General features: G+C 47.1%; 1 protein-coding gene across 2 annotated transcripts in view; it reads left to right on the top strand.

Annotated features, from left to right (window-relative positions):
* Positions 1–27538, top strand: part of Dhc64C (dynein heavy chain, cytoplasmic) — a 188630-nt gene that overhangs the window by 14098 nt on the left and 146994 nt on the right. For both annotated transcript variants that reach the window (XM_075866271.1, XM_037418917.2), the window contains exons 9-24: positions 129–432; positions 1055–1336; positions 2022–2156; positions 2454–2525; positions 3324–3407; positions 5600–5779; positions 6464–6784; positions 8722–8957; positions 10119–10191; positions 10739–10849; positions 16714–16833; positions 17608–17971; positions 18584–18729; positions 19998–20108; positions 20827–21036; positions 21717–21863. In XM_075866271.1, the coding sequence (XP_075722386.1) occupies positions 129–432; positions 1055–1336; positions 2022–2156; positions 2454–2525; positions 3324–3407; positions 5600–5779; positions 6464–6784; positions 8722–8957; positions 10119–10191; positions 10739–10849; positions 16714–16833; positions 17608–17971; positions 18584–18729; positions 19998–20108; positions 20827–21036; positions 21717–21863 (2896 nt within the window). The remainder of the gene's footprint in view (positions 1–128; positions 433–1054; positions 1337–2021; positions 2157–2453; positions 2526–3323; positions 3408–5599; positions 5780–6463; positions 6785–8721; positions 8958–10118; positions 10192–10738; positions 10850–16713; positions 16834–17607; positions 17972–18583; positions 18730–19997; positions 20109–20826; positions 21037–21716; positions 21864–27538) is intronic.

Below are 27538 nucleotides of genomic sequence, written 5' to 3'. Positions count from 1 at the left end.
ATCCCTGTGCACTGTATATCTAGGCTTGCTCTCGGGGGCTCAAATATAAGACATGCAATTAACTAAAGAGCCTTTTTTTTTTCTTTTCCAATGTGCTGACGTTTGCCGTCTGCATCCTCCGCGTGCAGATACGAAGAGCGCATCGACCGGGTGGAGGCCCGTATCACGGGACGCCTGCGGGACCAGCTGGGTACGGCCAAGAACGCCAACGAGATGTTCCGCATCTTCTCGCGCTTCAACGCGCTGTTTGTGCGGCCGCACATTCGTGGAGCCATCCGCGAGTACCAGACGCAGCTCATGCAGCGCGTCAAGGACGACATTGAGGCCCTGCACGAGAAGTTCAAGGTGCAGTACACCCAGAGTAAGGCCTGCCTCATGAGCAAGGAGCGAGACCTGCCCCCTGTCGCTGGATCTATCATCTGGGCCAAGCAGGTTGGTCGGGCAATCGCTTAGAATAGGTTGGGAATTTTACAAATGCACGGTTACTATTAGACAAACTTATCTCGGTCACATAGCTTGTCTCTGCACTTAGCCACACTGCAGTAAAAGTTCAAAACAGAACGTTCACACACGTCTTACTCGACGTAACCAATAGGAAAGACGTGCTGCAACTAAAAAAATCTTTTATGCGTGTCATTTGGTGCCACCATCCATCACTGCTTACTCGGCATCCAAAATCCTATAACCTGACTCCTGTGTGTGCAACTGCATTGAAGCAAAAGCCAAGTGCAAAGAACATTGTGTTCGCAACTGCTCGTAGATGATGCTTGGCCATCTTTGTTAGGGGCAAACTGAGCGCATCGAAAGCCAGCTTGAGCATATTTTCAATTGTGCCAGATAAAATCGCGCATAAAAAGCATGTAGTTCATTAAACAACAGATCAGAATGTCTTCCTGGGCAATTGGAATTTGGAAAAGTTGTTTCAGACATGTTTAAAGTCCTTATTGTACTACTGGTCCTAAGCCAGATTTGAGGGTTTTCACGAGTGCGTAAGCTGTTTCAACGCTTGCATTTGTATAGCGCATTCTTTGCACTGCTTGCTATGGTCATGCAGATTGACCGGCAGCTGTCAGTGTACATGAAGCGCGTGGAGGACGTGCTGGGCAAGGGCTGGGAGAACCATGTCGAGGGGCAGAAGCTCAAGAGTGACGCGGACAGCTTCCGCGCCAAGCTCTCGACGCAGCCCATCTTCGACGAGTGGTCCCGGCTGGTGCAGCAGCGGCAGCTCGGTGTCACGGGTCGCATCTTTGCCATCGACAACCAGCGCTCGCGCACGGGCAACCTTCTGCGCCTCAAGGTCAACTTCCTCCCCGAGATCATCACCCTGGCAAAGGAGGTCAGTGGCCGCGGGAGTGTCACATTACATGGGCGAAAAGTAGCTTCAGAACTCAATGTCATTCTAGCTGGCACTTCCCGTGAAATGCTTAAGAGTTCATCATCGAAACTTGCCTGTTGAAACCGGCAGTAACAATTTGCAAAAGCTGGGTTTTTCAACAAAGGACTGAGCAACTACACTCATACTTCAATATAACACACTCATGTAACGAGCTATTGGTTATAATGAAGGAAATGAAAAATGGTTGTGCATTAAATACAGTGTTAGGAATAACCTTTATAACGAATTTTCGGATATAACAAACTTATTTTTTTTAAGATGCAACTTTGCTGTAATTAGGTTTGAGTTCATTTTTGAACTCTGGAGCTTTGAGTGCAAGAATGTTCGTGGAGTTGCGAGCGCGAGGTTACGGGGTCAATTCCTGGCTGTTTCTGCTGTGTTCTGACAAGGAGGAAACATAACTGCATTTTGTGTACTTCTATTAAGGTGCGCATTAACAAACTGAACTCGCAGAAAATCAACCCAGAGCCTGCATTATCGCACATCTTTTAACTCGTTTTTTAAGGGCATCTCATCTTTGTCCATAGTATGACGTACGTAGTGTCGTTTCTCCTCACGTACTCTGTGTCACTGTTCTTCGTTGCACGTTTTCATCTCTGTCCGCATTGTTCAATCTTTCGTGCAGGTTCGCAATCTCAAGTGGATGGGCTTCCGTGTCCCTCTTGCCATTGTCAACAAGGCTCACCAGGCCAACCAGCTCTACCCTTTTGCCATCTCGCTCATTGAGAGTGTGCGCACCTACGAGCGCACCTGCGAGAAGGTGCGCGATTTGCATCTTTGTTCACATATATTGGTTTGCTGCACAAGTTTTTTGATTAGCTGAGCTGCCTCTGTGATGCCTGAATGTTGTTACTGCTTCTCGTAATCAGCTGCTGCTTCATCTTTCTCTCATCAGATAAAAACTTCACTAGTAAGTAAACACCCTTTTGCTGAAGCTGCTATCCCAATGCGCATGTAGATTTTTTCAGTGTTCCTCTTACACCCTAGGGTCATTGTGTGAACCGCAGTTTTAGTGATTGGGGCAGGCTTTTTGACGTTTTGTGTTGAACTTCGCCAGGTGGAGGAACGGCCCTCCATCACCCTGCTGATTGCCGGCCAGAAGCGGGAAGTGCAGAATCAAATAGCCGAGGTGAGTGGCCGAGTGAGAAGGTGTGCGAATGCGATTGATGATTGCTCAGAAGGAGCAAGCATTCATTGCATGTGCATAGTTGAGGTAGACATATGTGATTTGTAAGGCTTGAGGCATCACAGGTATGTACTCAGGTCACAAAATGCACCCCGACATTAAAGTTTTAGTAAAACTGGTATGTGAAATTGTTAGAGATAAGCGCTTGTGTCGCCACAAATTTGGCCACCAGAGTCGAGGTAGGCTTGGTCCACCGACCAAGGCTGTTCATTAGGGCTAGTGGCCCAATCAGGTAGAGTCTGTGGGTGGGTGCTGTTAGCTGATTCAAGGTTGTCAGTAGCCAGTCCATGAACGAGGGCCATTGAAGAATGCAATGTGCGGTTCACAAGGGGTGTTTACAGGTGGTATGGGCACCAAGGACTTGTTCAGCATGTAATCCAATGCCCAGTCCTGGTTCCAGCTTATGTCACCAGTGTGCATTTGATGTCAAAGAGCACCATAAGAACACACTAAAAAATCACTTATTGCATTTGGCCCTTATGTAACTTCTTGTCCCCTCTTCACCAAAGTGCACAGTTTTCTCAGATTGTGTAGCTGTGTTGCAGATAAGCTATCTTGAAACATACCGAGCTGTCATATAAAGGGCCAGAAGAGCGGTAGTTGGTTTGCAGATTGTACGCGAATTGGGGGATATTAAAGTAGAGAAATGTTAAGACAAGTAGAAGTCATACTTGCATTTTCTTAAAGGCCTTTTTTGATACTCCAGCTGCGTACTTCCGATTTTTGCTTTTTGCATTGAAGGGCATTGGACTGGTCTGGGAGTCCTACAAACTGGATCCATATGTTCAGAAGCTCGCAGAAACAGTCTTCAACTTTCAGGAAAAGGTAAGGAAAAATTTCGTGCTTTTGGGTCATTGTGTAGCTTATTGGTTGACGAATCGGTTGTCAAATTAGATGCATTTCTGTGCTTATTGCCCACATCGTCAATTCAAGTTGAAGCACTGTAAAAGCATGAACAAAGAAGAGAGAGTGAGTCTTCATGGGTCTAAATCTGAGTTTTAATAAAGTTTAAATTGAGAAAGTATAATTTCAGCGTGTTGGAGTGTTAATTGAGCAGTGTTCAAGCTGCATGCAAATGTTGCATTGAAGTTCATCTTCACGATTTTAATAGTGATTGCTGCTTTGCATCTTTTCAGCTCCCATTGTGTGCAGAAACCGTCTCCAGGCTGTTTCAAAAACTTTGTGTTGTCTGTAGGAAACATCTTGGTCGAGGTCGCCTGAATATGTAGTCTGTTACTGTAACATCTGTGGTGCGTTAATAACGAATATCAGCTACTGTGCAAACGATCTATATTCCCATACCCCTGATATAAAGAAAAGCGGCCTTGTTGCGTGGGTTTGTTGCGGAAGGAGGGCGATTGCATGGATGACAAAGAAACATTGCGCCAGCATGGTTCCAGCCGCTTATCGGCAGTGTGCACTCCACGTAGCATGTGTGAGCTGGCCCTCATGAATGCACTTTGATCTTCCTGGCGGTAGAAGCGTGGTGGTTACCCCGCTTGTTGCCTCATTTGTAAGTGTTAGTTTTACGGCTTTATGCCCCGAGCTTTTGCCTTTGCTACCAGTGAGCGGACTTGCATAAGCCTGGTGAGATTTTGCTATCGTTGGTTTCCCGGCTGCGAAAGCAAACGTTGTACTACATGCTCTGCTGTTGATTCAGTACTTGAGTGCAATTTTTTCGACGCCCAACCTTCTATGTTGTCTTGGACAAACTTCCTGCGACAATGTGCTGATTGGCACAATAGGCTTAATCAGCATTAATTGCACTTTGGTAGTAATTGCGAGCGATCAGAGTTGTGCTTTGGTAGGGAATAAGCTAAACTCTATGGCAGCTGCACTTAAAGAGAAGGGATACAAATTGTTAATTATAACGATGCTATATTTGGCACATGTAACAATTAAGTGGTGGTTCGTGATTTGATTGCAATGTTTGGAAATGTGGTGATCGTGCATGTCGTTATATTGCATGATCATTGAAAAGTCAGTACGATACAAGGCGTGAAATTTCAGTTGTGTTTCAACAAAGCTTTTGTGTAATTCGCATAATAGAGATGGTCTGAAAGATAGTCGGCAAATTTTCGAGATGGGTGCTCTTTCGTTAGCCCCCCACACCCCTCCCTTGAAGTTCACTACGTTGGTAATGTGGTTGTTTGGACATTAATATTTTAACATGTGGAAATTGAAATGGTAAGTGCCACACATTGCATGTCTTGGTTTTGGGGCTTGCGAGGCTGCATGTTCAAGGCTTCTCCCCCAGCTGCAGCCTTTGAAACCTTATGAAGCCTTTTGTTTTTGGTGCGGTACCACTTATAGGGCGCATATTTGTTCCTTTACCTGCGGAAACTTGGTATCAGTTGCAAAATTGCTAGCAGTGTCATTGCAATCTGTTTATTGCAGTGGTGCAACAATAGTGGACCCACGTCGTGAAATTGTAGACTCAGCGTAACCCGCATTGTTTCAAAGCCACACTTTATGATTCAGTGGGCATATAGACCCCAACTATTTTTTTTTAAATATTAAAAGCACATAATATGGGCCTCTTACTAACTTTGCGTAGCAATCTTGGAAAATAACCCATAGTATCGCTCATTACGCGCACCTTACTAGTACTCAACTCTTGCTTCTATTTAAATTTTCTCTGAAATTGTTTGGTACTGATAAACACTCGCTTTGACTTAGATTTATATTGAAGAAGTGACGTGCATGCAAGCCTGCAAGGCACATACATTCTTTTTTTTATGTTGTGCTTGTACAACTGAATCCCTTTATGAGAGATGTGTGCTCGAAAGCAATTCTTGTCTTTTATATAATATGTCTCTTATTAAGCGGGGTACTACGTATGCATTTTCTTATGAACTCCTACTTTTATGTAGATGCACAGATGTCTCACACTATTTGTCTCTTACATCAGTGCCTCTCATAAAGGAGTTCGTCTGTATTACACATCATTCGATATGATAAGTCATTAAAGAAGGAATTGTGGCGTTTCATTCCATTGCTTGAATGCGCTCACGCAGGTGGATGACCTGATAACCATCGAAGAGCAGATTGACATCGATGTTCGCTCGCTCGAGACGTGTCCCTACAGCGCCTCCACGTTTGCCGAGATCCTCAACAAGATCCAGAAGGCCGTCGACGACCTCAGCCTTCACCAGTACTCCAACTTGCACCACTGGGTCAGCAAGCTCGACGAGCAGGTGAGTGTGGCAGGATGCACTGCTGCAAGCCAACATTAATGGAAGGTGATCCAGGGGTCAATTACTATCTGTGATTGTTTATTGGCTAGGACATTTCGCCACTCACCACAGAGGTACAAGTTCGATTTACGGCTGTGGTGTCGGCATTCTGAGGAGTGGGCGCGCGAAAGTGTTTTGCTTATATGCTTATACCAGGGTCAGTGGTCACTTTTGATTATGATTACGCCTGACGTTCATTACACTTCTTGACTGTTATTGGCTCCTTTATGCAGCAGAGGCAAGCCAATGACTCTTTATAACCTAGACACCAGTAGGTCTCAACTGTTATATGTGCATGACACTGGTGTTAGGTGCATGTTCTAAGAACCCCAGGGGTCCTAAATTAGTCTGTTGAGTTGCAACTATCATATGCCTCTTAATCACATTGTGGTACTGGCTCCTAAAAGATGCAAATTAACTTTCTTTTAAATGAAGCCGCTCTTCCTCCACACTGACAGAGGCTGTGAACAACTACAGCATCTGAACCATTCACATGGTAGGCAGAAAATTTTCGTCTCAATGGTCTTGGTGAAACCAAAACGTTACAATTGCCGTAACTGTGGCCAAGTACCAATCATTCTTTAGAAACCCATCCACCTTCACAGAGGAGGCATGGTAAACTGGGGTTTCCTCTAACGAGTGCAGGTGGAAGCCAAGCTGGCTGGCCGTCTCGAAGCCGGCATCCAAGCCTGGACGCTGGCCTTGGAGGGCAAGAAGGAAGGTGTGACAAACGAGACTGATCCAGATGCCACGACACCCGGTGACAAGGAAGGGGGAGCCACGGTACACCATCCACTGGGTGGGGAGCCCCAGGTGCACACTCTGGTGCACGAGGTGCGCATCACCAACCAGGTCATGTACCTGAGCCCCAGCCTGGAGGAGTCCCGTTTCAGCCTGCTCCAGCAGCTCTTCGCCTGGCAGAACATTGTGCTCTCTCAGATACGCATCCAGAGCACCCGGTACCAAGTGAGCAAGATCATTGGTTGCTTCTTTTGCTATGTTCGTGCATTTGCTCATCAGGAGAGATGGTGAGGTGGATAAACACAGAAGCAAAACTAGAGAGCAAGGCAATACAAACTTCTGTTTTAGCCTCTTGTCTGTGTTTGCAAGTGCTACCGTCTCGCTTGATGGATTCGTGTGTCGTCTCTTACGAAGGTGGTGGTGGCTTAGCAGAGCGCTTGAATCTTGCTGGTACGGTCGTGTGCCACCAAGTAGGCTTTTTTAAGCACCGAATGTAAGCTACACTCTGTTTTAACAGCGGAGCTGTGAAAGCTGCAGCCTAGTTAATTCAATGCAAACAAGAACTATCATTATGAATGGCCTCTAAGTTATATGACATCTGCTAGCACCTAGGGCACGAGATTCCTGGTTGGGGCAAAATAAGCATAGTTCAAGTTGAATCATGCCAAGTGTAATTTAGTCAAATCGAGTTAAGGCTAGGCCTAATTAGATGTGAGATCAAATAAGTATAGCTAGGCTACTGTTAGTTCTAATAATAAATGAGCTAAAGTTAAGGGGGGGGGGGGGGGGCATGGCAATGAGAATAGTAAATTTGAGCAAAATGTAAATTTTTTTATTAATTTTTTTCTGTAATCCTGAGACCATGTTTTAAATCATGGTCAAATATTAGACCAATATAAGCTGTAGAATTTGAGAAAAAAAGCATTTTACTAGTGGGCTGTCATCAAAACCTATGAAAAAATTGGGCTTTAGAAAATGCAAATTTGAAGCTTTCCTTCGGCACAGTGCCACCCTATTGGCATCGCCATAAAGAGGATAGATAGGAGCTCAAGATGGGCATAATGCTGCATTTCTTCAATAAAAAATAAAGCCAGGGATCAATTACTATCCAAGTTTTGTTTTCTCATCTTCTAGCTCCAATTTCGTTGAGCTTCATTTCCTTTCAGCTTTCATTTTCTGAGCAGTTGCTGTCAGTGCTCCCCTTGAGATACTATAGCCATTCCTTTGTGTGTACTGTGTACTTAGATCGTAAGACATTGGTGAGTGCCGTAAAGTTGTTCATATTTGTGCGCACATCATACAGACTTTTTATAATTCGCTTTTTGTAAAATTGTTAGTATGCCCAGGACTACAAATTTTTTTTGCTTGATTATTAAAAAACATCAATATTATATGGCACAGAATTAGCCCTTGTGAATATCTTATGCAATAATGTTTACATATTTATGTATACGTAATTAGGTTTGGCATGACAACAAGTTTAGCTAGTGTTCTACTCGGAAACTACATTAGATAGCTCAAAACAGACTTCAGTTATGATATGAGCACAACAAATGACATCTGCATGCCAAACTTCATCACTTTATCTTCATAAATAACAAAAATAGTTTTCATGGCCACGTCACCCCCTTAATTGAGCTACTTGTACATAAAATTTAATTATGGTAAGTCCAATGATACTATGCTTAATTGTCTAGTTAATTTAGACCTAATTATGCAGAGTGATTCTAATTCTAGTTATGTCAAGCTCAATTAGGATAAGTGAGAAATGCGAAGGTAAGTAGGAGGAGCGAGGGTAAAGCATAGCATAGTCTTCTGTAATATAGCAAGGGGTGGGAAAGGAGGATGAGGGGATTAGCTTCGCGGTTTTCTCAGCCCTTGCATCACTAGTGCGTAGCTTCCTCATTCTTTCATATATGAAGGAAGGTAAGCAAACAAAAGTTCTATTTATTTACCTTAACTTCATATAAACACAAGGTGGCAGCGTGTCACAGACATCATACAAAAGTGTACCTTTACTCAGAACACTGGCTCAATGCTTTCTTATAAGCTGTCAGCAAAGACTTACGATGTTGGCCAAACTTTGATCGCGCCCTTAGCGTGCACGGGATGTCATTCGTAACTTCTCTACTGGTCTCATCTGCGGTGTATCTTTTCTGAAGGTCGGGCTGGAGCGTCAGGTTACCCCGACGTATCGGGGCCTGCTGCGCACAATGATGGACGGCACCAACGTGCTAGAGAAGTGCTACGGCAGCATCGAGGCCATCGTCAAGCAGGTGAACGTGTACGTGAGTGAGTGGCTGCGATACCAGGCCCTGTGGGACCTGCAGCAGGACATGCTGTACAACCGGCTGGGCGACGACATTGGCCTCTGGATGAGGACCCTCGTCGAGATCAAGTGAGTGCAAGATCAAATGAGCGCACAACTTTTTGCAATGAAATAACTGCAGTTAAACTTGAAGTGCAGTGGCGTTGGGAGAGGACAGTTGGGATGCAGTTTGAATTACACTTGTCTAGATCAACCAGTTGGCTGCTTGAGGCACTGTTTTTTGTGAAAGTTTGCAGAGACATAGCTGTAATCGTATCATTCGTACTGAATGCTAGGACCTCGCGCTATAATGCAAGCAAAAACGGATCCTTGCAGCTAATGCAGGTTAGCAGCTGTTACTAGCGCAAGCGTCCAGAGGCTCACATTCAACTGCTCTAGACAAGTTATGATTGAGGTTTTGATGGTCTTGCAAAGATGGCGGTGAAGCTGTACTAGAGACCTGACCTAATTGTTTTGGCTTCATGATCACTCTAGAGAGTCGTAGCAAAGCTTAGTTAAAGCTCTTGAAACATCACAAGCAGGCTTTGAAATTATCAATTAGGTGTGCTGCGTGAGAAATGTGGAAGGGAGTTTGACGAATGATGAGTTTTGATGTTCGTATCATTGGTGGAGATGAGGGCAGCTCTAATTAAAGCAACGGTGGATGTGGAATGGGGTATGTTGGCTTCGGCTTGCCATGTTGACTACCACGGCTATCCTGTTTGTTCTAGCCCTTTGGTAGAATCGCCTAACGCTATTGCAGACGCAGATGCTGTACTTTCACACATATCACCCACATCGACAATTGGAACCCTTGGAAAAAATTTTTTAAGATACCCACGTTTAGCGACCTTTCTTACATTACTGTAGAGCATTGCCATAGCGCACTGGCATAATATGCCTAGTGCGTGCACTGCACGGCGACATCACTTTTAAGCAAAGCGCCACCCTCCAGAGTTCAGTGACATTTTGCCTGCCATAAGCTAGCTATTGAAAATCTGGTCCCGTCATTGCTCCTGCTGTGCTACCTCTTGCTGCTTGTCTCTAGAATTTGAGTCTTATGGTCAGCCACAACCCCTCCAAACAGCTGTAATTAATCTTAATCTTTTTTTGCACTCTGCTGTGGGTTTTGCTTGCGTGCAAATTTCTCTGGAGACATTGACTCACTCGATTTCCGTGCGAAGCTTTGTGTGTTTTTTTTTGTTCCATATGCTAAGAATTAACGAATGATTGTTTTGCTCTTTGTCGCAGGAAATCACGCACCACCTTTGACACAAGCGATGTGCGCAAGAAGTTTGGACCCATCATTATCGACTATGCCAAGGTCCGTCAGCCTGTCTCTTGATTGTGGCCTCTTTAAAATTGCATTTCTCAGTTTGTTTTTTATTGACAGGTCAAGCACTGTTACAGTTAGTCATGCCTTTTGTTTTTCTGCTTGAAGTTCTTCATTTAGCTTACCTGAATTTTAAGGGAAAAAAAATGTTAGCCTCAAGCAAGTTTGATTAGAAAGCTATGGATATGAAATAACATGGGAGCAGGTGCCTAGTGTGCTGAACTGAGTTAAAGGCCAGACTGCTAACGTCGTTTATCTAAAGCTAATTCGTGCAATGCTGCAGGTTGTAGCTTTGACTGTCCTGGATTGTTTACTAGATCAACGAGACTACTGATAACTGGATTACAAAGGTTGCTGGATTGTAAAAATGGAGCCGATTTGCCTTTAAGCCAGCATAACTATGCTTGTGGTAAACATTTTTGTTCTGTTTGTTTGAAGTGCACTTCCAAAAGAATTCATAATACAGTGCTGTGAAAACACCCCCTAAGTGTTTTTTGGGGTTTTCTGACTCGCTCTGCTGCTGCTTTTGACACTTCAGGTACAGTCCAAGGTCACTCTAAAGTACGATTCTTGGCACAAGGAAGTGCTAGGGAAGTTTGGCACACTCCTTGGCAACGACATGGCCCAGTTCCACACCACAGTCTCCAAGGTGAGCTTTGCTTGCATTTCTTGGTAGTCCATGCTTACGAGGGACATCCGATGTAAATGATGCTGTCAAAGTAACTTGTGAATAGGCTCTACTTGCTGAAAACATCCGTAAAATTCATATTTTCTATACTTTCTGCTGTAACACATGCTGATTACACGCATGAATATTTAAAGTTTCTATCACTCTGGCCAATGTTTTGGTACATGCAGCAGTGTTAATGTTAAGCATCTGCTCGCCATTGACATCTGACAACTATTCTTATTATCACACTGTTTCATAGATGTGTTTTCCTATTGTACAGGCATTTGTCTTCAAAAATATTGTTACGGGTTACTTATTTAATAAATTAAATACGATGCACCGTGCTCGGCGAACAAGATGGCGACAGTTCATCGACAACCAGCCACAAACGTCGTCTTTAACTTTCTTGCAGCCAGGCTGTGCCGGCTGTTGTGTATCATAACTCCCCGGCAGTAGAAGCACCGTCTCGGTGTTTGAGCAACTCGGATGCCGTAGAAGGAGGGTGATAAGGCTTGAGTCGAGCTATGTGCACGATGTCACTCGAAGGTGACGATGATGACGTTGAATCGGCTGGAACGATCTCGTATGTAACGTCAGTCACCTGGTGAACGACGCGGTATGGTCCAGTGTAGCGTGACAGCAGTTTTTCAGAAAGCCCTACGCGCCGAGTGGGGGACCAGAGGAGGACAATGGAACCCGGTGAAAAGTGCACGTTTCGATGATGGGAATCGTAGAGCTGTCTTTGGTGCTCCTGTGAGGCCTGCAGGTGGCTGCGGGCGAGTTGGCGTGCGTGGTCGGCTCGCGCAATGGCTTCGCCAGCATACTCAGTGACCGAGGGCAGCAAGGTGTCAAATGGTAGGGCGGGTTCTCAGCCGTATAGAAGATAAAATGGTGAATAGCCGGCAGTGTTGTGACGTGACGAATTATATGCGAACGTCACAAATGGCAAATGAACGTCCCAGTCCTGGTGGTCGGCCGCTACGTATTTAGAAAGCATGTTGGTTATGGTGCGGTTGAGGCGCTCCGTAAGACCGTTCGTTTGCGGATGGTACGAAGTGGCAAACTTGTGCTTGGCAGAGCAAGAGCGCAGGATTTCATCAACGACAACTGATAGGAAGGTCCGGCCCCGGTCAGTGAGAAGTTGGCGTGGAGCTCCGTGTGCTAAAATAATTTCATATACCAGAAAGTCCGCCACATCGGTTGCGCAACTCGTCGGAAGTGCTCGTGTGATAGCGTACCGTGTCGCATAGTCAGTGGCGACAGCGATCCATTTGTTGCCCGAGCTGGAGATCGGGAATGGGCCAAGCAGGTCGAGGCCAACTCGAAAAAAAGGTTCAATGGCAATGTCGATCGGCTGAAAGAATCCAGCTGGTAGGGAAGATGGCTTTTTGCGGCGCTGTCAGGGCTCGCAAGCGGCGACGTAGCGTCGAACAGAGCGGGCAAAACCAGGCCAAAAGAAACGACGACGTACACGGTCGTATGTGCGAGAGACGCCCAAGTGGCCCGCCAAAGGAGCGTCATGAAATTGGTTGAGAACAGTCGCACGAAGATGTGCTGATATGACGGGGAGCAAGTCATGGCCATATGGATCGAGGTTACGGTGATACAGGATGCCGTCTTTTACCAGGAACATTTGTAGAGATGCGTCGCGAGGCATTAACTCAAGCTTGTCAATGATGGTTCGCAGGGAAGCATCCCGGCGTTGTTTGTGGCCAAGGTTGAGTAGCTGCGTCATGGACAGAAGCTCTGGAAAGGTGTCAGTATGGGCTGCCTCTTCCACAGGGTAGCGTGATAAACAATCCGCATCTTGATATGACCGCCCTGTTTTGTACGATACGGTGAACGTGTTTCTTGTAATCGTAGGGACCAACGAGCGAGGCGTCCTGTGGGATCCTTGAGTGAGGCCAGCCAGCAGAGCGCGTGGTGGTCGGTGACTACCCGGAATGGACGCCCGTATAAGTATGGGCAAAACTTGGCGACTGCCCACACAAGAGCGAGACACTCACGCTCCGGCTGTAGATAGCAGTCGGCTTGCATATGCTATAACACGGTCATGTCCGCGTTGGTGTTGCAATAGCATTGCCCCGATGCCATGCCCACTAGCGTCAGTTCGAACCTCGGTTGGAGCTGATTGATCGAAATGAGCTAAAATCGGCGGTGTTGTAAGGAGCGTCGTGAGCTGGGAAAAAGATGAGGCTTGATCAGCGCCCCAGAAAAACGGGGTGTCCTTCTTCAGGAGGTATGTGAGTGGGCGTGCAATGATGGCGAAGTCCTTAACAAACCGTTGAAAGTAGGAGCACAAGCCCACAAAACTGCGAACGTCCTTTGTTGACTTCGGACCAGGAAAGTCCGTGACGGCGCGAATTTTCTCGGGATCCGGGCGGACTCCTGCGGCATCGACGATGTGGCCAAGTACGGTTATTTGACGATGAGCAAAGTGGCATTTCGACGAGTTCAGTTGAAGTCCGGCTCGACGAAAAACTTCAAGAATCGCCGATAAACGCTTGAGATGGGAGTCGAATGTGGGCGAGAAAACGATAACGTAGTCTAAATAACATAAGCAGGTTGACCATTTAAACCCTTGGAGCAACGAGTCCATCATTTTTTCGAATGTGGCCGGCGCATTACAGAGACCAAAAGGCATAACTTTGAAGTGATAAAGCCCGTCAGGAGTGACGAATGCGGTCTTCTCACGGTCCATCTCGTCCACAGTGATCTGCCAATAGCCAGATCGAAGGTCGACAGTGGAAAAATACGTAGCACCGTAAAGGTAGTCTAAGGCATCGCCGATTCTAGGCAACGGGTAAACATCGTTCTTTGTAATTTTGTTGAGATGGCTATAATCTACACAAAAGCGCCATGTTCCATCCTTCTTTTTTATCAGGATGACAGGAGAAGCCCAGGGGCTTCAAGAGGGCTCGATTATGTCTTTTGCAAGCATCTTTTCGACTTCCTGTTGTATGACTGTGCGCTCGGACGCGGAAACACGGTATGGACGTCGGTGAATGGGACTCGCGCCACCAGTATTGATGCGATGAGTAACAACACTCGTTCGGCTTAAAGCCGTGCTGGCGAAGTCGAAAATGTCACTATAGGACTCCAGGACGTGATGAAGGGCTTCCGCTTGATCAGGAGCGAGGTCTGATGGTACCATGTGGTCAACGTCGACGCCCGATGAACGTGATAGGGTTGGTTCATGGTCTGAGGTGCAGCAATCATCGACTCTGAAGGGTTCAACCGTATGGTCTTGTAGAGCAGTAATTTCGGCCAGGAAGATACCTTGTGGAAGAATTTGGGCAGTGAGGGCAAAATTGACAATAGGAAGGCATGTGCGGTTTTCAACGATTGTCAAAATAGTGTGCGGAACAGCGACGCCATGCGTAAGCATCACGGCATCAATTGGGGCCACCATGTAATCGCCGTCAGGTACAGGTGGTGTAGAGAAGAGGTCAATATGTGTGACACAGTTAGGTGGTAAGCGTGCGAAATCAATGCAGCAAAGGCGACTTTGGGGTGGGTTGGTCAGATCAGAAAGTAGAGGCATTTGAAGGTCAAGACAGCCGGCTGAACAATCTATAAGGGCCGAGTGAGCGGTTAGAAAATCCATGCCTAGAATTACTTCATGAGGGCAATTTTCTATAACGGTGAAAAGAACAGCAGTGCTTCTATCGACGATAGTCACACGGGCAGAGCACATGCCAATAATCGCGGCAGTTCCCCCGTCGGCGACTCGAACGGCTCGGTACAAGGCGGGTGTGATAACTTTTTTTAGGCGGCGACGAAGAGCAGCACTCATTATGGACACATGCGCGCCGGTATCGATCAACGCGCACACAGGTACATTGTCTAAAGTAACGTTCAACAGATTCCGGGTGGTCGGTAATGTTACACGAAGATTTCTTGCAGGGGTCGTCGCCAATGCAGCTTCACCTCCAGAAGCTGCACTGCCTAGTTTTCCAGTCGGGGGCACTGCGAATAGGTCGGAGAGGCAGGCTGGAGTTGTAGGGGCGAACCAGATTGACGGCGAGCAGGGGATGGTGAGCGGGCGTAGCGAGGTCTCGTCAGAGCTGCGGCAGAATCAGAGGATGTGGTTGGCATAGGGGAATCAAAATCAAATGTCGCTGACGACTGGTGGACAGAAGTGGCCTGGGTAGGAGGCCCATAGTGTGCCGGCGGAGCCCAGTGATTGCGGCAGTGGCGAGCAATATGACCGACACGTCGGCAGTTGAAGCATATGGGTTTGTCGTCCAGTGTACGCCATTCGGACAAATTGCGCTGTCGAGAGTATTTGGAACCAAATCGAGGAACGGAGGGACGATGATAAAACGGCTCGGCAGAGTAGACTGGTTGAATGGGGTGTAGGCCGACGTTCGATAATTCTTGACGAACGACGGCTTGTATCAGTGAGATTGTGGTCGGTGAAGGATCAGGCATTGGAAATGGAGTAGCTACTGGTTGGGCTGCCTCGACCTCGCGACGAATGATGCGGGTGAGGTTGTCACATCGGGGAACTGGGCGGACGGCGTCATCACAAGAGGAAGTAGCAGCTGTGTTCGGCAGGCGCGTGATGCCGTGGGTGACGCGGCGGGCTTTAGCCTGTTCTAGACGGCGGCATTCTGTCAGGATCGTGTCGATGCTCGTGACATTATTAAAAACTAGCAGGTTGAAGGCATCGTCAGCAGTCCCTTTGAGGACGTGATTAACTTTTTCTTCTTCTGACATGCGCTGGTCGACCTTGCTACAAAGCGCCAAGACGTCAAGAATGTATGAGACGTACGATTCAGTAGACGTCTGGGCGCGAGTGGTGAGAGTCTTCTTGGCAGCGAGCTGACGACCAGATGAATCGCCGAAAAGATCACGAATCTTCGATTTGAAAAGATCCCAGCTTGTGATTTCGGCTTCGTTGGTTTCGAACCATGTCCGCGGCGTGCCGTCGAGGTAGAACACAGCATTGGCGAGCATGAGCGTGGGGTCCCAGCGGTGGGTAGCACTGACTCGCTCGTACCGGTGCAGCCAGGAGTCAACGTCGACGGTACCGTCAGCGGAGAAAGTTCCAGGATCCCGCAGGGGTAGCAGGGTGACGTAGGTTGTCGACTCGGATCGAGAGACCGGTGGGGATGAGGCACTGGCAGTTGAAGTAGCTGAAGAGTCCCCGGTGTTGCGACCGCTGCGCGTCTCCATCGAGGTACGGGAGTGGTCCACCTCCACCAATAATGTTACGGGTAACTCATTTAATAAATTAAGTACGATGCACCGTGCTCGGCGAACAAGATGGCGACAGTTTATCAACAACCAGCCACCAACGTCGTCTTTCTCTTTCTTGCAGCCAGGCTGTGCCGGCTGTTGTGTATCAATATATAGAAAAATTTGATGAGTCCACAGTCCACTGCTGGAAATCCATACCAGCACTGCGCAAAACAACTTGGCAACTCTGTGTTTCTATGGTTCGACTATGTGCCACCATCAGGGCTAGTCAGGTTTACATCCCCAGCCTACTGAGAACTGTAACTTGCGAACAAGCTAAAACTCACCGATATTTATTTTACGCTATGTGTACTAGACTAGCAGATGTCTGTTGAACGTATCTATGGCGGGATCCTCATCAATACAGAGATATTTGAAAAGCTAGCAGCGATTGGCCAGTTTGAAGGCTGTCCACAACTCGAAGATACCTGCATGGTGAATAATACTAACATGTACATTTATTCTGTGATTTAGATGTGCTTGTGCGTCACCCGCAAAAAAACATTATATCCATGCTCAGTGCAGACCACACTGGAATGTTTGGGAAGCTTGTTTAAGCTATTGAACATTGATAATGCTTACTCTTGAATGTCCCGCAGTCACGGAGCGAGCTGGAGCAGCAGTCCATAGACACTGCAAGCACCTCAGATGCGGTGTCCTTTATCACCTATGTGCAGTCGCTTAAGCGCAAGATGAAGTCATGGGAACAGCAAGTTGAGGTGAGTCGTTTGACAGTGTGTCCTGTTCATCTTAGCTCATTATTTGGCATTCAATTTATAATTTTTTATGACACGAATGAGATGAAAATAGAATCGGCAATAGTATTGTCGCACTCTCTTGGGACCACTAAGTTGTCCGAAAAATTTAATAGTCCATGAAATGAATTCCTGTATTTTCACTTCGCTCAAGTATTCAAATCAACGCAGCCACGCCAGAAGTGGCTTCGACGACATGCCATTGTGCCAAACTGAGCTTTGAAATCCTATGTGTCTACAAACGGTTCGACTCGGGGAAAGCACAGGTTCGAGCGTGTAAGATGGTTGACATGGAAGTGAGGGGGGGGGTGGGGTGAAATAATGCTGTTTCACACCTATCTTTCGTGCAAAATGCACTAGGAGGCACATTTCAGCTTCTGTTGTTAAAAATTTGTGCAGAATGCTTGAGTGGTCATTGAGCGCGAGCCTGTTCATGATCACCACTATTTCATATATACAGCACCAAGCAAACCTTGGCCATAACAGTTATAAGGTAACAGTTGAATGCCAAGGGGTCTTAGCTTCCAAAGTATCGCACTTTTTTATATATTGAGGCTATGAAGATTCCAGTGATACCACCAAACTGTTCAAATTTTCAAGCTCATCCAAGAAATCTGCGGTTGACTGTAATGTACAAATGATGATCCCAAGGTTGGAGACTGTAATGGGGTCAGAGGGGCATGATCATGCAAAGGCTGCACCCCAGCCTTATTTAAACCCTCTTCTTGTTTGTTTCAGTTGTACAAAGAAGGCCAGCGCATCCTGGAGCGTCAGCGCTTCCAGTTTCCCAACTGGTGGCTGCACGTGGACAATGTGGAGGGCGAGTGGTCGGCCTTCACCGAGATGATGCGCCGCAAGGATACCGCCATCTCCTCCCAGGTGGCCAGCCTGCAGATGAAGGTGGTGGCCGAGGACCGGGCGGTCGAGGCCCGCACGGCTGACTTCCTGGCCGACTGGGAGAAGAGCAAGCCTGTCCAGGGGTCGCTGAAGCCCTCAGAGGCCACCAGCCAGCTGGCCATTTTCGAGTCCAAGTTCAGCAGACTCAAGGAGGATCGCGAGAACTTGGTCAAGGCCAAGGAGGCCCTCGAACTGCAAGAGCCTGGTGAGATATGCTTCTTGCATCTGTATTAGTCTCCCTGGCATTGCCACACTGTGTAATATGGGAGAAGGACAGTTGTTTCTGCAACCCTACAAGGGAGCGCTGTAGAGCATGGGGAATGTCACACTGAAGTTGTGAAGTGAAAGATGCTAGAGTGTTAAAAGGAGCCGGCTTCTCTAGGCACCACTCGCATCACCATGTGCCAGGTCAAGGTACTTTTCTCCTTCATAGCATCCTCACGTAATGATTTCTCTTGCTCTCTTGAAATGCTCGACTCATTCACGGTCCTTGTCATAGCCCGTGACCCTGCCTCATAAATAACTTGCCCATATAGCATCCACTAGGCTTTAAAAACCCTTCTAGTTTAGCGTGGCCATCTCGGCGCAGAGTAGTTTCTTAATATTTTTCTTAAACAGCCAGCTGGCGTAGCAGACTGTTAATCCTTAGCGGAAATTGTCCAATAATGTACTGTCTTTTCTGCTTTGCACCAGTGGCTTGTGTGAACCGAGCGTGTTTTCATTAAACGTGCTACTAACGTCTGCAGTTGTATGGTACTATGCCACTTCCGTTCTTGCGTCTCTCCCCCACATGCCCCCTCTCTTTTTCATGCTCCAGGTGTTGTCTCTCCTGGCGACGAGCGACTGCATGTGGCCCTGGAAGAACTGCAAGACCTCAAGGGTGTCTGGTCTGAGCTGGCCAAGATCTGGGACCAGATTGACCAAATGAAGGAGCAGCCCTGGCTGTCGGTGCAAGCACGAAAGGTAGCACTTGCAACTCCTATCTTTTTTTTTTTTTTTGGTGTTGAGAGTGCTCGGAGTAAGCTGTGAGCTTTCACGTCCTCCAAAGTGCTAGTGACTCAACTTTGGGATAGAGGGGCCAAAGGTTGTGAACTCTTGCGGTGTGATAACCTGAGTGGCTCTAATTTCTCAACTTTTTTTTTGTTTGTCTGTTAGAACTGGAAACCAGTAATACAGTAATACCTTATTAACTTGAAGTTGAAAAAAACCAAGGAAAACTTTGAGATAAGCGGATTTTCAAGATAAGCGAAGTTGTGCAAATCGCCGGGAAAAATTGAGCGCTTTCTAGCAAAATCACTACTACTTACTAACCTTTTATAATGTTTCTAATTAACTAGCTGGATTTTGCAGTACTGCCATTTTATTTAGCGCTGAAAAACTCCCTAATGCTTGTCTGCTTTGCGGTCGTGCCCGGGCCTAGGAAGGCGTCCTCCAGCTGCTTCACGCATCGCATCAGATGATCTTCTGCGCTGGTGCACTCCACCTTATTTCGTCTGCCTTCCCCATGATCAATGCTGTGGTGGCGGGAAGGTTAGCTGCTCTGGCATTTCGCAGCCACACTATCAACGCTGCTTCGTCTGGAAACTTCGAGCTTTGAACCCGTTTCCCCTGGCTGGAGAAGCTTTGCTGATATCCATCGAGCACCTTCAGCTTGTTCTTGTGCACCATCGAAAGTGTAGACAAAGGGATGCCAAACTCCTGCAAGATAGTTGATTTCGTTTGGTCTCCTTTTTCCACTTCCTTAATTAGGGCAACCTTCCTTTCTAGCATTAGCGACCTGCACTGCTTTTGTGACGCCATGCTTGCCACACTCACGCTAAGTCGCCGCTCCTCAAAGTCGGCGTTAAATTTGTACTGCGTGCATTGCGCAGAAATAGAAAACGGAAATCACACCTTAGAAAAACAACAAGCACAATTGACGCGAATACTTGACTATGCCAAGCGTGGGGCATAGAGCGAGGCCTGCTGCGTGGGAGTCACATGACGTGCCACAGGGTTGGTCGATAAGGTTGATATGCCACTAGGCTAAGGCTTCACGTTCGCAGAAAGTATTATTTCTTATTTAGCCGCAGGCGCAGCTAAATAAGAAATAATAATACTAAATAATACTAAAGGTTCCATGCCGCGGAAAATTTCGACTTTGCCGATTTTTCAAAATATGTGAGTTCGAGTTTATGAGTATATCTGTGAAATGTGTTTTGTGAAAGAGCATTGTCCTGTCTTCTCTTCAGCTGCGCCAACAACTGGATGGCCTGCTTAACCAGCTCAAGGAACTGCCGGCACGCCTGCGGCAGTACGCCTCGTACGAGTACGTCAAGAAGGTGCTCATGGGATACACGAAGGTTTGTACAAACCTTAGATGTGTAACGTGTGATTTGTTCTTGGTGGACGATTTGCCATATTGTAGGGGACTTTTTACTTACACCATCTTATTTAACATGTTGGAAGACCAGCACCATGTAGGAACTTAGTGTGCATGCTCCTCTCTCTTTTGTCCCCCGATGTTGCCTTCCCATGTTGCTCTCGAGTCTCTTGCAACTCGGCTTCTACAAATGGCACATTCTGCACGTGACTATTTAAACATTGGGTGTGCGTTGTGAGAATTTATATGTTGTCCGCAGTATTGCATGTAACTGTTGTGGAATTGATGTGGAGTGCATGTTTGTTTTATAAAATCATACAAGAATCATATTGAGTCACTGTAATAACACACAGAACACTTCAAATTGGAAGTCAAAGCATTTTCAGAGTAGCCCAATGGGGCAGGAGCTCGTGTGCTAGCTAGTGCGAACTGCTGGAACTAACTCTTGGGTGCAAGAAGGGTGAAGTGTTTAGTTCTTCCTTGATGACATTGCACAAGATGATTTTGTAAGCTTGGCAGGGCCATATAGCTACAGCATCTCTAGTATCTTTGGGATGTTACAAACTGATACTTTCAATATTTATGAACCATACCATTAAGTTTCAGCGAGGCACCACCAGTCATATGATTAGCAGTCATTGTTCGTAGTTGCAGTCGAGTCTGCTGTAGTCTCGACGCATGTTCTTCACCCGTCGCAGGTGAACCTGCTCATTGTGGAGCTGAAGTCGGACGCCCTGAAAGAGCGCCACTGGAAGCAGCTGATGCGTCAGCTGCGGGTCAACTGGGTCCTCTCTGAGCTGACCCTGGGCCTGGTGTGGGACATTGACCTGCAGCGCAACGAGGCCATCGTCAAGGACGTCATCTTGGTGGCACAAGGAGAGATGGCCCTCGAGGAGTTCCTCAAACAGGTATGGGCTTGGCGTGTCTATGTGCATATCTGCACAGACCTACCCCTTTTTCACTTTCATGTATAGATTTATGTGTGGGAAATGCGGGTCTAAATCTCAATTGCAGTCTGGCGAAACCAAAGGCTGTAAAGAAGGGCCGAATCAGTCTTCTAAAGAGAAAGAGGTTTAACAAAGCAGGAGATGTGTTGCAAGAATAAATCAAGTGGGCTGTCCATTTCACAAGGCACTGATTGGACAGCTCATGGGTACGATGCTGACGATTGACATTTGCTCTTCAATTCATGAGATGCAAAGCTAAGTGTGTTGTTGGGCTAGTTGATTCAAGGTTTGAGCAAGGCTTTAGTGCAAAATAAACAGGACATTTAAGGCTCAGCTGTAGTTATAAGGCTTTTAAAAGTTTTGTTTCAATTCTGTCAAGCTCTCTGCATTTTATCTGGGCCAGCATCATTTCTTTCCACTTGCGTTTTGTCTGAAGGCCTTGGTATTCTTAAAGCAAATGAAAAATGATATCCTTTTTTTTTTTCACATTTTTGCAAACTTTTTTTTTGTAGCACCCAATTTTTTGATGTTCGGGAACTTCTGACCGTGCCACACAGAAAATTCTTTTACACTTTTGCTGGTAGTTTTATCTGTGAGGGTGTAATTAAACTAAAGGCATATTTGCTGTACCACTCTCACAGGTGCGTGAAGCCTGGCAGAACTATGAGCTGGACCTGGTCAACTACCAGAACAAGTGCAGGCTCATCCGCGGCTGGGACGACCTCTTCAACAAGGTCAAGGAGCACATCAACTCGGTTGCCGCCATGAAGCTCTCGCCCTACTACAAGGCAAGGCTTCAGCGAGTGTATTTCCCCTCCTGTTCAATTATTGAACAGTGTCTTTGCATTCGTTGTCATCGTCTAGTCACGCTTTTAATGATAAAGCTACTCTTTAAACTTAGGGGCTCGTTTACTTCTAGCAGCAAATATGCGCTAGCGTTTACAATGTAAAGCGCAGCCAATAATTTTTTCTTGTAGCATTTTATGTTTATGCATAAAACATACCGTATAAACCGGACTATAGATCGAGTGGGAATATAGGTCGACCCCCCAAGTTCAGGTTACCGAAAAATAAAAAAAAGGAAAACAACCCAAAACTGCCGAACCAAACTTATTTGCGAATTGGGCACACCGCACCCCGATCGTCGGAGCTCCCCTCAACCACCATCGCAACTGCTCTTATTCGTCCGACGAAGCAAAACTGTCTTCTGAAGATGAGAGTTTGTCGCTGGCCGCCTCTCACAGTGCGTCGTCTTCATTGCCATCCAGCGAGTTGCTGATGCAACATTTCTTGAAAGCATTTTCTACCATGGAATCCGGCAAGGAGCGCCAGGCGGAAAGCACCCAGCCACAAACAGTCGCATGCGGAGGCCTCTGTAGGCGGCCCGTCGGTGTCTTGGGGTTGTCGCCGGACATCCACTCTTGGTATTCCAGCCGCACTCGGTCCTTGAACGGCTTGTTTAGCACAACGTCGAGCGGCTGGAGGGCGGATGTCATACCACCTGGTATCACGGCGAGGTCGTTTTCCCGTTGCCGAGTGCGCGTTTCACTGCGTCGGTTAAGTGGCCACGAAACGCATCCAGCACCCAGCATGCTGCGAAGACGCAGCAGTGCACCTGGCCGACGGTTCCACACCACTCGTATCCATTCGAGCATCATGGCCTCGTCCATGTATTCCTTTTTGTTGACACGAACAACAACACCAGGCGGGAACACTTCCTTCGGCATTGTCTTGCGTTTGAAAATGACGAAGGGCGGAAGCTTTCTACCATCTGCTGTGCATGCCAGCATGACGGTGATGCGAGAGTGCTCGTTGCCAGTGGACAACAGCTTCACATCCTTGGCGCCGCGCTGCGTGATTGTGGTCGACGAAGGCATGTCAAACCACAAGTGGGTCTCATCAGCGTTACCAATCTGCCCTATCATGTAGTTGTTCTGCTCCCGAAGCCGGTTCACAAAGCGCTGAAAGTTTATGAGCTTGTCCTCGAAATTTTCCTGCAACTTCTGACAGATGGATGTGCGCCGCCAGAGAGAAAATCCTTTGCGTCGCATAAGTCGATGCACCTAAGAGTTTGTTGCACGAAACTCTTCTCCCGTGAGCCCAGCTTCTCGAGCGAGTTCCAAGGCTTTCTTGCGAATGGTATCCACGGTCACTGGCAGCGAGCGCGCACGAACTTCCCGCACAAAGTTCGCTAGCTTATCCTCCAGCTGCGGATGAACGGCACTTCGTCCACGAAACATTTTTTGTGGATTGCACCTCTTCAGCTTCCCTTTCTGCGCCCTCCAATAGCGCACGCTTTTTTCCGATACACCAAAGCGGCGCTGAGCAGCCATATTCCCGTTCGCTTCTGCGAACTCAACAACATCTAGTTTAAGGGGGGACGTGCCTTTCGGAACGAACTTTCTTGTTTCTGGTTAGATCTTGATGAAAATTGGCACAGAGACTAAGAATGACCTCATAATGCTTCCATAAAAATTTCAAGATAATATCATGAAAACTTTCTGAGAAACAAATAATTTCATTACTGGACCTCGTGGAGCGGCTGGAGAGTTTAAAAAAATGACATAGAAAGTTGGTAAACACTGTGTGCAGAGGTGAATGTATGCTGTAGGGGGCTGCATTTTCAAAATAATTTTTTTGCAACACTAAAATTTGTAGTTTATGTTTTCTCCACTGATACTTCAATGAGCACAATTCCACTACAAACAAGAAACCATACCAAAAATTTTTAAAAGACTAAATTTTAAAAATAAGAACGCAGCCCCCTGAAGCACAGTTCAAGGAGCATTACAAAAAAAAAAACAGAATGAAAATCTGTCAAGTAGTTGCGAAGATATCTGCTCCACGAGCTGAGCAACATGCCAAAAAAACAGTATTGAGAAAACGAGGTTCAAAGTCATGAGTCACGGTTTACATGCCTAATAGGCACCAGGGTTGTAGTCCTTAGTGTCCTTTGCAGTGTGGTGTCATCCACGTCCCGTTGTACACCACCGTGACATTCTTGGTGGGTGTTCCCTCCATTTGGCTGTACACATTGCGAACGGCTGCAACAGCGTCGCAAAACACACGTGTCGCGGCTGCTGCGCCAGCTGGCCGAAATTCCCCCTTGAGATGCCTTTGAAAAGTCTTGTGGTGAATTCCCGTATGTGATACATTCATCACAGACCAAAAATCACTGAGTGCAGCTGATCCCTTTCCAATAGTTTTTATAGCTTGCATGGCCCGAATATTTACTTCAAATGACTTACTGTTTTCCATTCGCGGCGACGACCACGCATTTTTCGCGTCCGCGCCGCAAGCAGTGCAGGTGAGCACTATCTTTACCGCTAACCCGTGCTTAGTTCCGTGCTTCATCTTGAGTCCCGGCTCTTTGCACTGCGGGCACAGGGCACTGCCAAACAGACCATTCAGGGCCGCGCGTTGCACGAGGAAAAACTCATCTTCGTCTTCCGTTTAGATGTCGCTCTCGTCCCCTTGGTCCATCAGTGACATCTTGCGCTCCGTCGCAGACCCTGCTCTTAGGGACTCCTGAATACCCGCGGCGCGTTCGCGAGATGCCTCCGCTGACACGAAACGAGGCTCTAATCGGGTTCGAATCGTGCTACTGGTGGTGCTGGTAGACGGCCTCGCATCCTCGCGCGAAGTACTTGGCTGAGCATCCGTGATGTCTACATCCTCGCGCGAAGTGCTAGGCTGGGCATCTGCGATGAATACATCCTCGTGCGAAGTGCTAGGCTGGGCACCCACGATGTCTGCAGCCTGCGCGGAACGACGAACGGATGTTTCCTCAGACAGCACAAAGCACTGCTCCACAGGCATATGAACAGTTTGGTCGATGCTCGCGGACGATGCTCTGTGCGTGCTTGTGCTCGGCTGCGAGTCCTCGTCGTGCCGCACGCCGTCGTCACTGCTCGCAGAAGTTGCCGGACTGAATTTCTTTTTCACGATCGGCGGCTTCGGCTTACGAGCACCAAATCGCTGCGCAGTCTTGCGTTTCTTCTTGAACGATCGCCGGTCCATGATCGCATGCAGGAACCGATCTCAAAACTGCAATGCGCCAAACTGGATAACAACGTTTTTCTCCTTTCACGAGCGCCGGTCTTATCGCAGCGCGATGCGATCTCGAAACCACGCCGCGACGAGTTGAAAACAAATGCAGTAAGCGGCCCGTCAGCGCTGTCAGCGCGTAGAGCAGACGACCTTTGCGCCGATTGCTACAAGCGACCGCACGAAACCACGCCGCGACGAGTTGAAAACAAATGCAGTAAGCGGCCCGTCAGCGCTGTCAGCGCGTAGAGCAGACGAACTTTGCGCCGATTGCTACAAGCGACCGCACGGGCGACCAATGCGGAGCCGCCGTACAGTCACGTGACGCGCGTCGCCAATGGGAAACTGTTGTGATACCTTTACACTTTGGCTTGCTGTGGGCTTGTTCTTGCCTGGTTCAGCCGGCCGAGGCGGCAAATTTGAAACGGAAGAATCGCGCTATCCATAGAGACAAAGATGGCGGCGCTAGGTTGCGTGGTTGTGGAGATATCGCGGTTCGAAAAACGCCGTTTTTTCGCAACTTCCGTGAAATTCATCGCCACCCTAGCTTCGATAAAAATTTTTTACGTTATTTCTACGCTGTTTTCTGGGACGAAACTTCGAAATTAGATAGAAAAGGGGTAACAGAATGTGAAAATGATATTTTCAGAAAATCGATTTTTTGGCCAAATTTCGCGATGCCAAAGCCGCGTCCCCCCTTAAACGCAGCTGAGTACTGCTTCCTCGCACTGCTAGACATATTCAGTGAACGAAAAAAAAAAGGCCACTAAAAATGCAGCGCAATGTCAAGCGGAGCGAAAACTCGGAACAGATCGGAAGCAAATCACGAACACAAAGAAAACAGACAAAGAAAAAAAACAAAAACACAGACTGCGATTAGATTTGGATGCGGATATGACCGCGTCCGGCTTCACAAGCACATGCAAGTTACATGTTGCCAGACAGCGTCAAACTTTCGGCTAGACACCGCTATATAAGACCAGGGGCGACTTTAGCTTATTATTTTATTGAAAATATCTCTACTTATATTCCGGTTTTTACGGTAGTATCTGGTCTGGGAGGTAGAAGAGACTCTTTGAAAGGTAGAAGAGACAGCTATTACACGAGAAAAAAATTTTTGGAGCTTCGACTTTCATCTCATCAACCCAGAGAGCCACACAAGCCCTCCTGCAGTTTTTGAAGGCAACAGAATTTTGTGATTGACTGTAGGCATCTCACTGTACATGTGTGTTGTGGCTTGCCTACATCCATGTTTTCTTTCTCTCTTCCACTCCCTTATTCTCCTCCACTTGTGTAGGGTATCAAACTGCACATACAGTCGAACCCCGATTATAAAACTTTTAGGGGATCACGCAAAACCGTCGTATAACTCCAACTTCGTATAATCGAAAAACTACGATTATAGACCGCTACACTCAGCTTTGCCCGGAAAACTGGTACAGGCTGCCTGAACAAGCTCATGACACGACCTTCTGCCTCTGCAATGAGTGTAGATTAAATTATTGTTGCCAGTAGTAGCTAATGGCAGTAATAATTAGTTGAAGGAGGTCCAAATGAACCTTCATTCTCGGCATTAAAAACAATAAAATCCAACGCGCATCTTTCTATTGATAAATAGCCCTGCAGCGGTGGTCTAGTGGCTAAGGTACTCGGCTGCTGACCCGCAGGTTGTGGGATCGAATCCCGGCTGTGGCGGCTGCATTTTGGATGGAGGGGGAAATGTTGTAGGCCCGTGTGCTCACATTTGGGTGCACGTTAAAGAACCCCAGATAGTCGAATTTCCGGAGCCCTCCATTATGGGCTCTTCCACAATCACATGGTGGTTTTGGGATGTTATACCCTACATATCAATCAAATCAATTATTCTACCGATACATAAAGTCCAAAAATTGCCTCCACGTGAAAACAAAACCGAAACCGTGTTGCCGTGGGCCTTTCATCAGAAGAGTCCAACGCAGTGTCATTGCTATTGCATAATGGCAAGGAACAATGAGTTTATGTTCGATGCATTTGTGCGCCACTGTGCGCCACTGAGTTGTAGTTTGTTGCCCTGTGAAGTGGGACTAGTGGTGTCCTGCTGTTGTTATAAACATTGACGTCAAGTGAAAATAATTTTGCACGGCGGAAGCAGCTGCGTCGTGCCCTTATGCGTGTGCAAACCAGTGACTGTGAGTGTGATAGAGGCAGGAGATGAGCCGAATGTCGACCAGGAAGCGTTTTCATGGACAGAAAATGTGAAAAATTATATTTTTGGTCAGGTGAACCTGCTCTATGTGGATAGAGCTTGACCAGGTAACGACCCTGGATACGTATGAACGCTATTGAGGCGTATGTAGAAGTGCATGAACTTCAAGGAGAATAAATTTTGTATTCGACGAAGGTGACTACTTTTTCTGCAGTCCTCCTTGGGGTATGC

The sequence above is a fragment of the Rhipicephalus microplus genome, chromosome 6 (genome assembly GCF_043290135.1).
Source record: "Rhipicephalus microplus isolate Deutch F79 chromosome 6, USDA_Rmic, whole genome shotgun sequence".
NCBI classification, from domain to species: domain Eukaryota; kingdom Metazoa; phylum Arthropoda; class Arachnida; order Ixodida; family Ixodidae; genus Rhipicephalus; species Rhipicephalus microplus.
The sequence above is the reverse complement of the archived record's forward strand: the minus strand, read 5'-3'. Positions and strand labels throughout refer to the sequence as shown.